This window comes from Akebia trifoliata, chromosome 11 (assembly GCF_017979445.1).
Source record: "Akebia trifoliata isolate Shusen 1 chromosome 11, ASM1797944v1, whole genome shotgun sequence".
NCBI classification, from domain to species: Eukaryota; Viridiplantae; Streptophyta; class Magnoliopsida; order Ranunculales; family Lardizabalaceae; genus Akebia; species Akebia trifoliata.
In genome coordinates, this window is record NC_141385.1 from 36,427,375 (window position 1) to 36,442,853 (window position 15,479).

Genomic DNA, 15,479 nt, shown 5'->3' on the forward strand with positions numbered 1-15,479 from the left:
CAAAATTTCTTAAAAATTTAGGTGATCCATGCAAATCTTTTGCATTGTGTAACATTAACATTGATTTTAGAAAATGAATTGCAACATACCAACTACCAAGGCCGTAATACCTAAAGTCGTGTATCTCATACAATACTTTCTTCGAAAAATTTAGAGAGAATCTATTGCCACTCCAACTTTTGCTAATGCCACCCCAATTCATATTCTGCAAAAGAATTAACACATATTTGAGGGGGCGATAAAATCTCTCAAAATTTAACACATATCCTGAGGCATTACTCTATAATTAATATTCATGCTTATCGATCAATTGCATATATTTGGTTCAGCAAGAAAAAAAAATTTGTTTTGATTATTGATGATCACCCAATGCCAACTTCTCCCCCTACCAAGATGAGCACATGTATATTACCCTAAGAATTGTATATGTACCACTAAATAATGTATTGGGATACGGTTTGAGATAGTGTGAGAGGTAGGACTATCAATGGGTCAGATTTTGTTGACCTGTCCCAGTCTATTGTGGGTCGAGTTGAGTTCAAGGTCCGACCTAGGTTCAAGTTTGGAAGTTAGACCTGTTGAGTGACTCAACCCAACCCCGTATCGTATATTAGAATTGTTTGTTACTTATTCTAATTATTATATGATTTATGTATAAGAAATTTTCAGGCTGGCCTGGTCCATCCTGGTCTAGTGAGAAGGTAGATGTTGTCAATGGAGTAATAGCCTTCATTTCAAAGAATAAGAAAAGAGAGAATTTGGTGAAAGGGTAGAGAGAGTATTTACAAAGACAATATTGTAATATTTAGAGGGGAGCAAATTCGTCGTCTCGTCTTGTCTTGTGTGAAAGAAGCAATCCTCCAATCCACTGCCACCTCTTTTTAAGAGTTCTCCTTATATACATTTCTGTGGCCTTGCCTTCGAGAGCAAGGCAACTAGTGTCAATGCCACACTCTTGTTGTCAGGTCCATGCCATTGGATTGGGTAGACATGGGTATTTTCATGTTAGTGTAGCCAACAAACCAAGGATGGTTGTTGCTGTCCTTTGCACTCGTTGATATGTAATATCCATAACCAATGAGGGTACTTCTTCCTCTTCAACTTACCAGGAGACTTACCATTCTGAGAAGCTTATTTGAATGTCGGAGGGTCTTTTTGGATAGTACTCGGACAGGAATCTTAATACGAGGAACTTGACGTAACAACAGTGGAAGACTAAAAACTTGGCTGAGATCAATAATGGGACTGGATGCATGTCTCGTCCGACCTTGAACTTGAATTGTTTTAAGTCTGTCTGACCATATCCCAAAGATTTGGGGTCGGTTCAATGAATCTTGGTCCTCTATTCCACTCTGTTTGGAGCCCAAGGTGCTTTTCGTGTGGGATTTGTTCCAACTTCCAACCACTTCCTCATCGAAACATGAAAATATAATAAAAAACCTCTTGTCAAAACTGGCATGGGTTTCAACATGTTCAAAAGCAAATATCTGAAAGAAACTTGAGAACTTTTTATCTAGCCATTTTGAAATAAATTGTATACAGTTCTAATCAATTCTTTGAGATTTTGAAGGAAAAAAAACACACATTAAAGCATCAGTTCCAATTAAAAGCCACAAAAGGGTCATTGTTAGATTGAAAATGACAAGGAATACAATGACGAAGCAGTTGCCGATAAGATATTTCTTACTTGGATCATCTCATCACATATCAGAGACAGACCAAAGGTACGCTTCCCTTTCTGAAGCTTGTTTTTCGTTCTTTCTTTTATAGTATTCCTTCTCGGTTCCTGTATCAAAACATGGGGAGCAAAATTATCAAGAGAGAAAGAGATCAATAACAAGAATCACATGACCACGCACAACACTTCGAAATATTGAGCCACTAATAGTGGAATAGGGAAACTTTTTAATCTGAAAACAAAGTAAAATTACACGTCAAGCATGCACTCCCGCACAGAGCACAGCACTATACTTCCAAATATTGAGTTTACGCTACTGGCAGAAGATGGAAACCTTTTAATTCAAAAACAAAGTAAACAACATGTTTGTGAATTTTTTTGTTAAAATTAAAAGATCTCGCACGCACACACAATATATATATATGGGTAGCGCTCGACAGCCAACGTTGGGAGCCAAAATGTCCTACATGGCCTAAAAGTTTCAGATTGGACTGATTTTTTGTGAGGATGATCTCTATGGTGAGGAGATCATCCTCACAAAAATCAGCCTAATCTGAAACTTCTAACCCCACCAAAAGTGGTTTACAAATTAATGGTAAAAAATCGACAGTCCACAATTCTAAACCACTTTTGATGGTGTTAGAAGTATCAGATTGGGCTGATTTTTGTGAAGATGACCTCCTCGCCAAAGAGACCATCCTCACAAAAAATCAGCCCACTCCGAAACTTCTAACCCATATAGGACAAAGGCGTTGGCTCCCTAATGTTGGTTGCCCAACGGGACCCTATATATATATGGGGGCAGTTCAAGGGACAATAATAATGACAACAATCGTGACAACGGTCTTTCGTAAACCACTTTTGATGGGGTTAGAAGTTTCTGAATGGGCTGATTTTTTGTGAGCCAACTTCAACATGGCTCGGCTCAAGATTAGCCAAGCCCTTTTAAAAGAAAAAACTTTATTTACACATTTTCTTTCCTTTCTTATTTCCTTCTTCACCCCTATCTATCTCTCTCTCCTCTTGTAACATTCTTGATAAAGTGATTATTGATCTTTGTGATGCAGAATTTTTTTAAACATTGAAGTCATATAAATTATTACTAGATTTTCTTCCTCTTAAACATGAATTCTTTTGACTGGATCTCTTTTTAAATCCTAATAAACCCTAAACTCACTTGGGACCTTTGGATCAAGTCCGCCCTCTCCAAGAGACTAGCCAAAGCTTCTCCTGGCATTAACTACTCCATTGGATGGACCTCGCCCTTTCTATCCTGGGACAATATTTTCTTCTAGCAAAATGATCCTGATCCATTTCTCCAGCAAATTCATCAATCGAAAAGATCTATAACCTGAATAGATATCAGTTAGGAGAGATGCCCATTAGAATTTCAGATCTGATCTGAAATTGAGATCAGAAGCCTTAGTCCATCTATTTTTATTATTTTTAAATCAGTCCCTTTGTCCATCTAATAACATTATGATCATTGACAATTACCCACCCATCAAGAACATGTGCAGTCAATCCAAACTAGTGAACCTTGTATTGATGTTTTAGCCAACAAGGGTTTAAATTCTCAATCTTCCAATTGGTGTCTAGTTGTTCGGACAATCATGATGATTGAAAAGATGGGAAACCCAAAATCCATGGAAGCTTGACGTTTATTTGTTTCCATTGTTCAAGTTTCAACGGTTCTCATCTAAGTTCTCCAAGCATTCATGTATATGATCAACTAAAAAATCCCAAGTTCTAAATCCAAAAAATAATCATAAAAAAGGAAAAAATAGTAGACCTCCAGGAATGGTTAAAAGGCCCTGATTAGAGAGAATACATAAAACATTAAAAATGGTGGAGAATGTGCTCAGTGTTTTTCTTTAATTATATAAATAGAATATTATAAAGTGCAGCTGTTTATATGCTGTAGATTTGTTGGCTTGGGTCGGCTTGAGATGAGCACAAAGAAACAACTATAAAGGCCGCCACGTCAGCTTTGACACCCGCCATCAGATCTATTACCTCAACGGCTATGATAGGTTGTAATAATTGGGAGTAGCTATAAATGAACTCATATCTATAAACAACTAAAAACCGCCATGTCAGCTTTGACATCCACCAGCAGATCTATTACCTCAACGGCTATGATAGGGTGTAATAATTGGGAGTATGATTAGAGAGTAGCTATAGATGGACTCATATTTTGTGTGTGTGTGTGTGTGTTGGGGGGGGGGGGGGGGGGGAACTCATTTTTTTCAACATTGGATTTAAATTTCAAATTTGAGAGTATAGTGGTCGTCCATTCTCAAAGGCAATATCTGGCCCCAAAAAAAAACAGAATTTTCTTTAAAAACCCAATCTAGACCATGAAATCTAGAGGGCTGAGGTGATGTTGGACCAACATAGCAGTCCAAATTAGGACCTCGGTCCAAGCTCTACATGTTCCTTCAGTCCATGCAACATTTTCCCTAAATATATAAGAAAAACTTTAACAAGAATCCAAAATTTTGGATCCCAATTGAACCCTAGTCCTTAAAGTTTATCGATAGTAATCAGTTCAAAGAAATGCTCAAGAGAACCATGATAAAACATAATTATCTAATTATAGACTGAAGAGGGGAGGAAACAAACCATTGCTACGATCGACCCCATCCCAATGCCTCCCCGGTCTTATACCATAACGGTTTGGCGGGGCATCTATTCCTCTTTTTATCCAGCTGTGACTAGGAATGTCCTGAGGAATCAAAAACCCTGACTCTTTCATCTTCTCATTCTCACCCAAATCTTCCAAAATCAGTTCAGAATGCTTCCGCTGAAAGAAAAAAAAAATCAGAAAAACATGTGTAAATTAACACTTTCATTAGTTGAACCCATACAAGTGCAAGTTAATCCGTTACCTTGACCAAGTGTGCCATAGGATCCCCCCATCTAACCCTCTCCTTCAACATTTTGTCAAGTTCAGGATCATCTCTACAAACAAAATTCATTTTAGAGATCAGTGTATACACAATAAGGTAAGCCAAGAACAAGAAACAGTTTTTCTAAGTGCATGTTTTGGGGGAAAAATGTGAAGTCATGATTATCCAACCAATATCAAGGTCTCTCAAGTGGCTAATCCAACCCTTATTAAGACTGTCCACAAGACCATAGACCACTTCAAAGTGACATATCACTCCTGTAAGAAACCTAAGTTGCCTGCTGGATGCATCTAGTAACATTAAGGTGCTGATATGGAGTTGAGGTGATAGTGCCAATGCTGCAAAAGATTTAAGTTATAGTTTCTCTGAAGAAAAAGATTTAAGTATCTAAATGTTTGCCCTCTAATATCAAGAATATTACATGTTTACATCTAAATGGAAAAACAAAAACAAAAAAAAAAAGGGGAGCAACTACTTACACACTGCGGTATTGCACTCTATTTTTATGCTTGCACACTCAATTAAAAAGAAATAAGTTACACCCTTCTCTCTCTAATTTTATTTTCCTTGAAGGAAAGAAGAAGAAAGGAAGGATTTTTTTCCTTGCTTCTCTGCAAATCTCAGGCTTTTGTTGCTTTAGAAGAAATATCATGCTTTCTCACTGAAATCTAATCAACAAACTTTAAGAACTAAACCAATTCTCAGCTAATCGATCTTTTCCCTTTGCAATCATCTACCACTCCCTACAAACAAAAGCCTCATTAGATTGCAGATGCCCATTTGATCTACGAACGAGGAGGGTGCGGAAGTGAGTTTGGATGATAGGAACAGCAGGATCTCCTAGAGACAAGGAGGAGTAGAGGGAAAACAGAATGTTGTGAAGAGAGGATTCAAGGGGATCAATCCGACAGTTGCGTGAGATAATAAGGGATGGAATTTGTGAAGATTGAAGGAGGTGAGGGTGGCAATGACTTGAAGAAAAGGGTTTGTGATGTGGGACTGCAACTAAGAGGGTGGCGATGGATGGGAAGAAAGTGCAGCCATAACAGCAACAATAATAGCTAGTGGGTTTGATGGTCCTGACGGTGGTGATGATGAGATGCCATTAGATGGAGAAGTGTAGGCTAAGGGAAGTGTGGATGCACAGATATGGAATTGAAGAGAGGGTTAGTGCAAGTAAAGAGACAGACCCTGTATTTTTTCTTTTTCTTTTTTTTGGATAACATACAATTACCTCGTAAAGATCTTTTTGTGTGTCTTTGTTGAAGGGAAGAAGAAAACGAAACACAATTTTGGGAGACTTGTAGATCATAAGTTGTCTCTTGCACCTAAAAAAAATCTGTATTTTTTTGGGGAGCTGCTATTGGCACCCCAACTTTTACTTATTATACCCCAATTTCTTAAATTATTTATCACGCCCCAATTAAAGATTAAAATAGACCCTTCAACCACTACAAAAGCTTGGTTCAAGTTATTACCTCAATATTATAATGTATTATAACGCATTCAAAGAACTTAAACTGTTGTTTACAATTAGGATTAGGCTTGTATAAAATCCTAAATCTAACAAATAGATATCTACACAAAAAGAGAGAGAGTTTCTATTGGCACTCCAACTTTTACTTACTTTCAGCCATTGCCTTATTTTATTTTAATTGGGGTGGAATAAGTAAAAGTAGGGAGTGCCAATAGCAGCTCTCTCTTTTCAAGGTTGAGGTGCACAGGGGGTTACTTGTGATCTGCAAGTAGTTGCTCCCAAAAAAAAAACATAAGACAATGGTTGTTGCAGTGTAAATTCACCTGGTCCTAGCAAAAGGTTTGTCTTTCTCAAGTTCTAACTCATGTTCCCTGGCTTCAACTTCACGCTTTTGAGCCAAGCCTTTCCCCCATTCCAACTTCTTCTCCTGATCAAGAAAAGGATGACAGATTATCAACTGTAAACATGAAGGAATGGATGTATAAATTACATGTGCTTTCACAGGAATGGAGCTTTCAATAATGAATGGAGCTTTCAACACTAACAATAATGAGTGGAATATAAGCAAAACAGTTATATAAGCATTGAACTTGCAGGTTATTAATAGTTATTAATTTTTTGAAAGCACGAGGCCTGAGAATGATCTCTTTTGGAAAAAATAAGCAGGGATCGGACAACCACCACAAAGTTGGGAATATTAATGACGTCTTGTTCAGAACATTTTTTAACTGTATAAGAAATATGGTTAAGTCACAAAGCTATAAAAATATTATACAATTGTAAGTAATATAACCTGAAAAGTTCTTACAAGAAACTACCAATTCTAGAAATTCAACTATGGGCACTGAAAAGCCTTTTGAGAATGATCTAGAAGAAAATTGAATACTTTTTTCTCTAATATGTGAGGAAGTTAGGTAATCAACAAGTTGGTAATCGCAAATGTTTGAGGTCGTGTTAAGGGCCATGGGTAAGTTGTTTATGACTAATCAAGAAGACGTATTGAAGATTCAGCTCCTAGAGGCAATTGTGAATGATAAAAAGGATGAGCAGAAGCTCTGATCTCCCTTTCTAGAAAGTACACCTCATTATTAGAAAAATGCTAAGAATAATTTTTATTGTGAAGGGAATAGACTAGCCTAGATGGCGGAAAAAATGGTTTGGAGTCCTTTGTACCATGGTGACAGAATTAAGGATGGTCAAAGGAAATTATAATCAGTTTGTATTTAATCAAAAGATGTATAAATTGAGAGCAACCAGTCAAAGCCCTCTGTTCCCCCAAGTGTAAACTTGAATGATAACTATTTTATCCCAAGTATTGTTTTCATCATAAGCTGGTGGATTCAGAGCGTTAATGTCCAAAGTTTTCAAGTTATACTATAGAGTTTTAACGGTTGTTTACATGGGAACTTTGTGGCTTCAGACCGTGTATTAGGACCAAGGTTTAAACTTTAAAATATGGCTATTGGTATAGCCCAATATAGATATATATATACAAAGATATGCAAGAAAAAATCAGGATACAAAAAGATGCCTTAAATTCCTTAATAATCATAGTATGATCCCTAATGTAATTAACACCACAGCAACCATATTAAGAAGAACAAGAGTACCTTGTTGCCCTTACCTAGTTTGAAGCCAAGTCCCTAGCTGAATTCAACCAACCCACTTCGAATATCTTTCCACACCCTTTTATCCATAAGAAATTCTTACCCATAACTCTCCCTTCAAAGTTTTTGCTCCAATATTTACTATGAATGACTCTCCTCCAAATGCAAGAAAGTTATACTCCACTCTCCCACTAAAACTATATTCGTAAATTTGGATTACAAAATGGTAAATCACCCCTTTCTTTGGGTTTCGGGTACACTTCCTACCACTAAATGATATTTGAGGATACCACCCTAGCATTCTACAAGAAGTCTCTTACCAATTTATAAATTTGCTTCACAATTGACATAAGAATGGAGAAAATGGATATCAGACGGGGAACTTTTGATTTTACCACCGTAGGACAAGTACCTAGTCTACCAAGAATCACACTTCCAAATAATTCATTCAACAACCCCGTCCCAGCTCAATTTGGACTTAATCCACCCCAAGAGGGAGACCAAGGTAAGAAGTTGGGAAAATAAGATTGAAATTGGGAGGAGGGTGATAGAGTATTTCCAAAATATTTATACTCCCCAGTCAAATGGAGAAATTCCAGTCATTGATTTCAAGTCCATCACGTTGGTTGCTCGAAATAAGATTTTAGCGGATTGGATAACTAGAGAAGAAGTTACTAATGTAATTGTCTTCTCCAAAGAGTAAAGCTCCAGGACCATATGGGTTTTGTGCAGAATTCAAAGCTTTTGGCATATTATGGAAGAGGATGTAATAAAAGTTGTGGAAATTTTCTTCTATTCAGGTCAAATGCTCAGATCCATTAACTCTTCTTTGGTTTGCCTTATTCCTACAGGGCAAGGGGCCAAAGTTTTCAAAAAAAAAAAATTAGACCTATTGCCTTATGTGACTTTTTATACAAACTTATTTCGAAATTTTTGGCAAATAGATTGCAGGATTCTCTTTCGAGGATTTTGTCTTTAGATGGAATGACCTTTGTAATTAGAGATGCTTTTTTATTTTTTCTTCTTTTTCTTCTTCTTGTCCTTTGTGAGGCTCCTCGGCCTCCTTGTATTTGGGTTTTCATGTATTTTTTCCTTTATCATATATTATACTTTTCAAAAAAAAAAAAAAAGAGTTCTCCCTTCTACAATTGATCCTAATCTGCCGGCTTTCATCAAAGTGAGATCCATTACAGATAATATTCTGTTAGGACATGAGATGGTGAGAAAATTTCATCTCCCATCGGGACCTAAGCATTTTGCATCAAGATTGACTTGAAGAAGGCTTATTACAAGTGAGGTGGGATTTTATAGAGAATATATTGCACCAGCTAGGTTGTGTCAGTAAATGGATAACTTGGGTTATAAAGTGTATTACATCTCCAAAGTTGTCTATTTTGATCAATGGATCCTCTCACGGTTATTTTCCTATTAATTGTGGGCTGTGACAAGGGTGTCCTCTATCATTTTTACCATAGTTATGGAAGCATTTACATGCGTGCAGCAAAAGGAAAATCTGGGAAAATAAAATCACTGCTCCACAACTATTCTAGATGCTCCTAGTATTTATCATCTTATTTATGCAGATGACTCGTTATTGTTCTCTGAAAATACCAAAGATTCAGCTGAAGGTATAAGAAAGTCTTATGGATGAATTCTTTGATGTGTTGGGTCTGCAAGCTAATATTTTAAAGAGCTAAATTTTTCATGGTTTGGCTTGTGGGAATATTCAGGATAGTGTGGATGTTTTGCAAGTAAATAGAGGTGATCTTCCAGTAAGATATTTAGGGTTGCCTTTATATTCTTCAAGGTTGACTGTGTATTTGTGCCAACCTTTGGTTGATAAAATCCAAAAGAAGCTTGAGGGGTAGAAATCAGCTCTTTTATTGTTTGCAGGAAGATTGGAATTGATCAGACCAATCTTGAATTCCTATCATGTGTTTTGGACTTCAGCTTTCATGCTTCCAAACAAAGGTATAAAGAAAATTGAAATTATTTTTCCAAGATTTCTTTGGAAAGGGCCTACTTTACTAAATTATTTTCATCCATTAAGCTGGAAAAAGGTTTGTAAACCATTTCTAGAAGGAGGTTTGGGTCTCAGGCAGATCAAGGATTGGAATAAAGCTGGAATGCTTAAATTAATTTGGATTCTAATCTCGAAGAATGATTCCCTTTGGCCTAATTGGAGTATTGCTAGATATGGAAATATTTGAAATGTTTGGAATTCCAATTTTGTGGGATGTTCAAATGTTTGGAAGAATATCGTGGCAATGAAAAATACTATGAAGTCTTCGGTCAAGTATCTGATTGGATATGGGGAAAGCACCAAGTTTTGGACAGATACGTGGATTGAAAAGCCTTTGGTGGACTTGTTTGGACACAGAATTATCTTTCAGTTTGGCAGTAACGTTGAGGCTCGAGTATCAGATGTGTTTCATGGTCAAAGAATTCATTTACAGCAACCTTATACAGTTAGAATGGAGCATGTTGGCTGAAAAGCCTTGCCCAAGAACCTTTCCAGAATTAGAGGATGAAGTGGTCTGGATTAAATCTGCTTGGGGGAAAATAATCGTTTAGGGGATTTGATCAACACTTATTGGCACAAGAAGAGAATTAACAAGCACTCTTTTTGTGCTTGGTTGTTGATGCAAAATAAGCTTTTGACCTTGGATAATCTTAAGAAGAGAGGATTCAATCTGGCATCTCGTTGTTCCTTATGTTTGTCAGAGTACGAATCACATGAACAATTTTTTTTTTAAATGTTCATATCCAAGCTGGATTTGGAGATCCCTTCTTAGAAGACTTGGGATTAAAAGATCAAGAGTTGGAACCCTTAATGAGGAGATTTTGAAGGTTAGAAGATACTCCAAAGAATATCCAATGTTGGTTTCTGCTTTTTTAGTTATCTTTTCTTCAAGCATTTTGTATCTTTGGAAAGAGAGAAATACCAGAATTTTTTAAGAAATAAAAGTGCATAAAAGGGTTCTTTTGGAACGTATCTTAGACAATGTCAAAGATGTTTTTACGGTAGATCCTTCACACACTTTTTTTTTTATAAGTAAAAGTTTTATTGATGGGAGGCAAGGAGTCTTCAGAGGATACAAAGAAACAAAGAAAGAGGAAAACAACAAAGAGGCAAAGCAAAGCAACAAGAACAAAACAACTACTCCCTAGTAACATTATACCATCTAAAGACAAGATCTTCAAAAAAAAAATGCCCCTAAATTCCTTGAATTGCTTGCACCAATAAAAGAGCAAACCAATGATATTGAAGAAAATCTCTTGTAAAGTGTTTTCCTTCCCATCGAAGGTACGAGAATTCCTCTCTTTCCACAAGCCTCAACAAATTGCGAAGGGCGTTAAGTTCCATAAGATCTTTACCTTGCCAGAAAGAAAAAGTGCCTTCCAACTAAACAAAAGCAAAGAAACCGAACGAGGATGACACCAAGAGACCTTAAACAAAGAGAGGAAATGAGACCAAATAGTGGAAGCCAACTTAGTGTGAATAAGGATATGCTCAACTGACTCCCCACTTGACTTACGCATACAACAATAATCAATCAACACAAGGCCCTTTCACCGAAGGATATCAATAGTGGGAAGTCTGTTTAAAGCCACCAACCACAAAAGAAAAGACACTTTGGTTGGAACCTTAGAAGACCAAATAAGAAGAGAAGGAAAAGACACCTCTTGGTTGCCTTCAAGTACGAAATAAAAGACTGGATAGAAAATCGACCGTCAGTACTTACTTTCCAAATCCGGCAATCATTCCTATCCATCGAAGGACTCGTTGAGGCTAGCATATCCAAGATAGAGATTGCATCTTCAATTTCCCAGTCATTCAATCTTCTTCTAAGACCCGAGTCCCAAGACTCACCCCTCTCATTTGGGACCAAGAAGGTAGAAACATGCATTCTTTTCCTCGGGGACATAGAGTATATGCCCAGAAACAGAGACTGCAAAGGATGTCGCTACACCAACAATCCTCCCAAAAAAGAATGCACTCCCCTCTCCCTACCTCAAAATGGATATGTTCTCCCCAAGCTCCTCCCAATCTCAAGATGCCTTTCCAAACACCTCACCCAAACGAAAGTCTACTAGGCAAGCTACTCCACCCTCCTGCATCCTCCCCAAACTTGGCGACAATGATTTTCATCCAAAGCTCATCCCTCTCAACACCAAAACGCCAACACCACTTCCCTAACAAATCTCTATTCACTGATCTAAATCTTTTAAATCCCAGACCACCTAACTTCCTAGGTCAACCAACCAATTTCCAATTCACCAGATGGAATATTCTATTGCCCAATCTGTCATTCCACAAGAAGTCCCTAACCAACTTCTCAAGCTCCAATTCGATCTTCCGGGGCAACACAAACATGGATAAGAAATGAGTTGGAATAGTAGACAACGTACTCCTAATTAAAGTCAACTTCCCCACTTTGTTTCATCCTTGTTATAAAGTTGGCATACCATGACCTTTAACTTCAAGGAAATAATTATGCAATAATTGATTTTGTTTATGATTTTTTGGGGTCATTGGAAAGAAAGAAATAGAAGGGTTTTTTTATAATATCAAGCTTCTATGCATGATGTAATATTAAAGCTCTCATTTTCTGATAGTCAAAACTTCTGAGAGTTTCAGGGACTATTTCTCGAGGATTTCGTGCTTAGGAGAAAGCTAATGTCTTGTGGAAAGAGGTGTTTCATTTGTTTTATCTTTCTCTTGTAAGATCCTTGTAGACAGGTCTTCTTGGCCTCCTGATGTACCCTGTTCTTTATTTTCTATGAAACTTACAGTTAATTAAAATACGGTAACTAATGCAAGTAATTTATCGATAAGAAAAAAATTACTTATGTATACTCACCTTTGGCTTTTCTTCTCCTTTTTCCAATTTCAAGAGTTCATCCTTCGATATCCGTTTTCCTGCAGTACGGATTAGTCAGATGCACATAACAAGTAGATGTAAGCAGTGAAAAGTTCTCGGCATAATATACCAAAATTGAAGTACTGATATTTAAAGGGAAATAATAAAAAAACACTATAGACCATGATCTTTCTCTAACCTTCTTTATCACGATAAACAGGTTCCGCACCTCTTCCACTCATAGAAGGATCCATGGCTTTATACCTACAAGGATATCGTATATCCAGTCATCAGCCATTTAATGAACCCACCTCAGAAATTATATACCAAAATTAAAAGCATATAAACAAACATTTATGGTTCGTACACCAGTCATAGCATTGATTACTAGTATACTTCTTATAAGGTAAATGGGAAACAAAAATAGCTGCATTTTAATAATAAAGAACTTTTTTTCTTTCTTTTTTAGGCAGTAAGACTGCACAAGCTTTACGGAGCTGAAAGTTGGGCAGTCAAGGAATATAATATTCATATTATTATTTTTTTGATAAGTATATAATATTCATATATTGGCACATCAGAGATGAGGATTCTGAAACAAACGCACTTGTGAAAATGTACGAGTCCCAATATGTCATCAAAAGTCAATTGAGATTGTTTAGTCATGTGCAACTAAGACCAACAACAGCGACGTTAGAAGTAATCTTTTTTTTTTTTGATCGATACGTTAGAAGTAATCTACAAGTTTGAAGGTTCTAAAAAAGTGAAAAGAACGTGAATTAAGGTACAGTGAACCGAAAAATGAAAACATTTTATTTAGAGAAAATGGAATGGAGAACGAGGATTTGACATGACTTATTTTTTGGAGAGGATAACCCAAATGCAATTTTTATACGAAAAATTGGCATTCCAACTGGCATACCAGATATCCTCTAGTAACCATTGTGTGAAGGACATGCATCAGAAAAACAGCTTGAATAGAGCTCTCATCACGAAATTAAACGCAATCTAAACTAAAGGTACTTAAAGCAGATTTTACTAATACACTAACATTTCATGTAAACAAATTCACGATCTGGAGCTACAGAAATACTCATAGCTAATCATCCTGGGGAAACATGTCTTTCAGATAAACATTCCTCAATTAATTTGACATATAAAAGACCTTGCAAAGGATTAAGGTAAAATCAAATTATCAATTTGAAGTTTTGGTTATACTCGACGAAGCCTAAATTAACTTGGGTAAGAGGCTTACCGAGACAACTCTTCCTTCTTTTTTTGGTCGAGTTCTTTCTTAATTTCTTGGGCTGTGAACAAACCAGACCTCGCTCCCTCTTTCAAAGATGTATCCTTCTTGCTTTTCCTTGGAGGAGAAAGATCTGTCACACCATCTGGAGAGGAGCGACGAATACGTCGTGGGGGAGAAAGGTCAGCTGATTCAAACATCCCACGTTCCTTCCTTCCTTTCCTTGGGGGAGAAAGATCTTCCACTTGAGAAACAGAGGCATCGCCTTCCACAGAACGGGGATGAACTCGTCGAGGGGGGGAGAGATCAAGCGAGTCAGGCCTTTCTGACTTTTTCCTTCTGAAATCCGATGATATTTGAGACTTGGAGAACCAAGGTGGGGAGAAATCCCGATCTGGGCTAATGGACTTTGATCGCTTTTGCTCTGATTCTGGCGATGGTGTGAAACGTCTCCGCTGCCGCGGTGGCGAAAGATCAGAATCTCCATTACCTGAACTTGTAGCCTTTAGTTCGGGTTCTGGAGAGGGTGTATCGTATCGAGTTCTTCGCTGACGAGGAGGGGACATGTCAGGATTTTGCAAACTAGAATTTGAGTGCTTTGGGGCATCAGATATTGAAACCCAACCACTTCCATCCTGGGAAATAGCATCATAAGGACGCTGAAGTCGAATTTGCTCCAATCTCTTCATGCGCTTGACTTCAATATCTTCGTTGACTTGGGGTTTCTCTTCATCTATAAGAAAAAACAACAAAAACCCATTTTTTTCATCAAAATTCCTTTTCTTTAACTGAATCCAAAGTAAAGATTAGGGTTAGGGTTAGGGTTTTCATTGCTTACCAGCTGAAACATCTGAGTTATCTTCTTCACCAAGTTCTACGGGTTTCTGCCAGACCGGGTCTTCATCCACGACAAGAACACCCATTGCATCTGTTTTTGATTTCCTGTTTTTCTTCTTCTTCTTCTTTTTCTTGTCCTGTTCGTTTTTGGCTTCGTATTTTTTTAGATATTCTTTAAGGGAAAGAGATGTTGATGTTGCCATGGTTCTGATCTTAACGACCTTTCTGAGTTTCAGAAACTTAAAAATGAATATTTCAGAGTTAGAGATTCTAATAACACGTAACTACAAATCTACGTCTAAATTCGAATTCGATTAGATTGTCGAATACCCAATAATATTTGATTCGATTCTGAGTTCTTTACAAACTTAATGAACTCACCTTCCCGTTCAAGGTGTATTAGAAAAAGAAAAAAAAAAAAAAACTCATCTTTGATCTTTGATTTTGGATTTCTTTGACTCAGGTTGAAGAGAGAGAACATACCTGAACGATTTCCACAGGAGAAGATGGTGTCGAGATGGGCTCAAATCGAAGAAAATGGTGTCGAGATCGGCTCCAGCACTAACCCTTCAGCTGCTACGGGTGACGAAGAAACTTCCAAAAAGAGAGGTTCTATTGATACACAAACCTTTTGCTAAGGCCACTCCAATCATATGTAACATGTTTTCAACGAGTTGTCTGCCCTTTTATCTCGTTTTACTACTGAAGTAACATTGAATTACAATTATAATGTTATAAAAGAGTTACTATTGAAACACAACTTTGTGGGACTGGTGTGGCATTAGTAGAAGTTGGTGTGTCAATAACAGATCACACCCCCAACTTTTATTTATCACACACCGATTAAAAATAAAGAA

General features: G+C 37.1%; 1 protein-coding gene across 2 annotated transcripts; it reads right to left on the reverse strand.

Annotated features, from left to right (window-relative positions):
• Window positions 1-708: 708 nt before the first annotated feature.
• On the reverse strand, window positions 709-15,263 carry LOC147391435 (pre-mRNA-splicing factor of RES complex protein). Of its 2 annotated transcripts, none has more exons than XM_086457859.1 (10): window positions 15,106-15,263; window positions 14,624-14,861; window positions 13,795-14,518; window positions 12,739-12,803; window positions 12,540-12,598; window positions 6,391-6,494; window positions 4,570-4,642; window positions 4,304-4,484; window positions 1,688-1,786; window positions 709-1,405 (listed from the first exon to the last, which is right to left on the reverse strand). In XM_086457859.1, the coding sequence occupies exons 2-9, from the start codon at window positions 14,823-14,825 to the stop codon at window positions 1,701-1,703; spliced, it is 1,494 nt and encodes a 497-aa protein (XP_086313985.1). In that variant the 5' UTR covers window positions 14,826-14,861; window positions 15,106-15,263; the 3' UTR covers window positions 709-1,405; window positions 1,688-1,700. The 2 variants fall into 2 exon arrangements, with proteins under 2 accessions (XP_086313985.1, XP_086313986.1); XM_086457860.1 differs by having other exon boundaries at window positions 14,624-14,847; window positions 15,106-15,262.
• Between the last annotated feature and the right edge of the window lie 216 nt (window positions 15,264-15,479).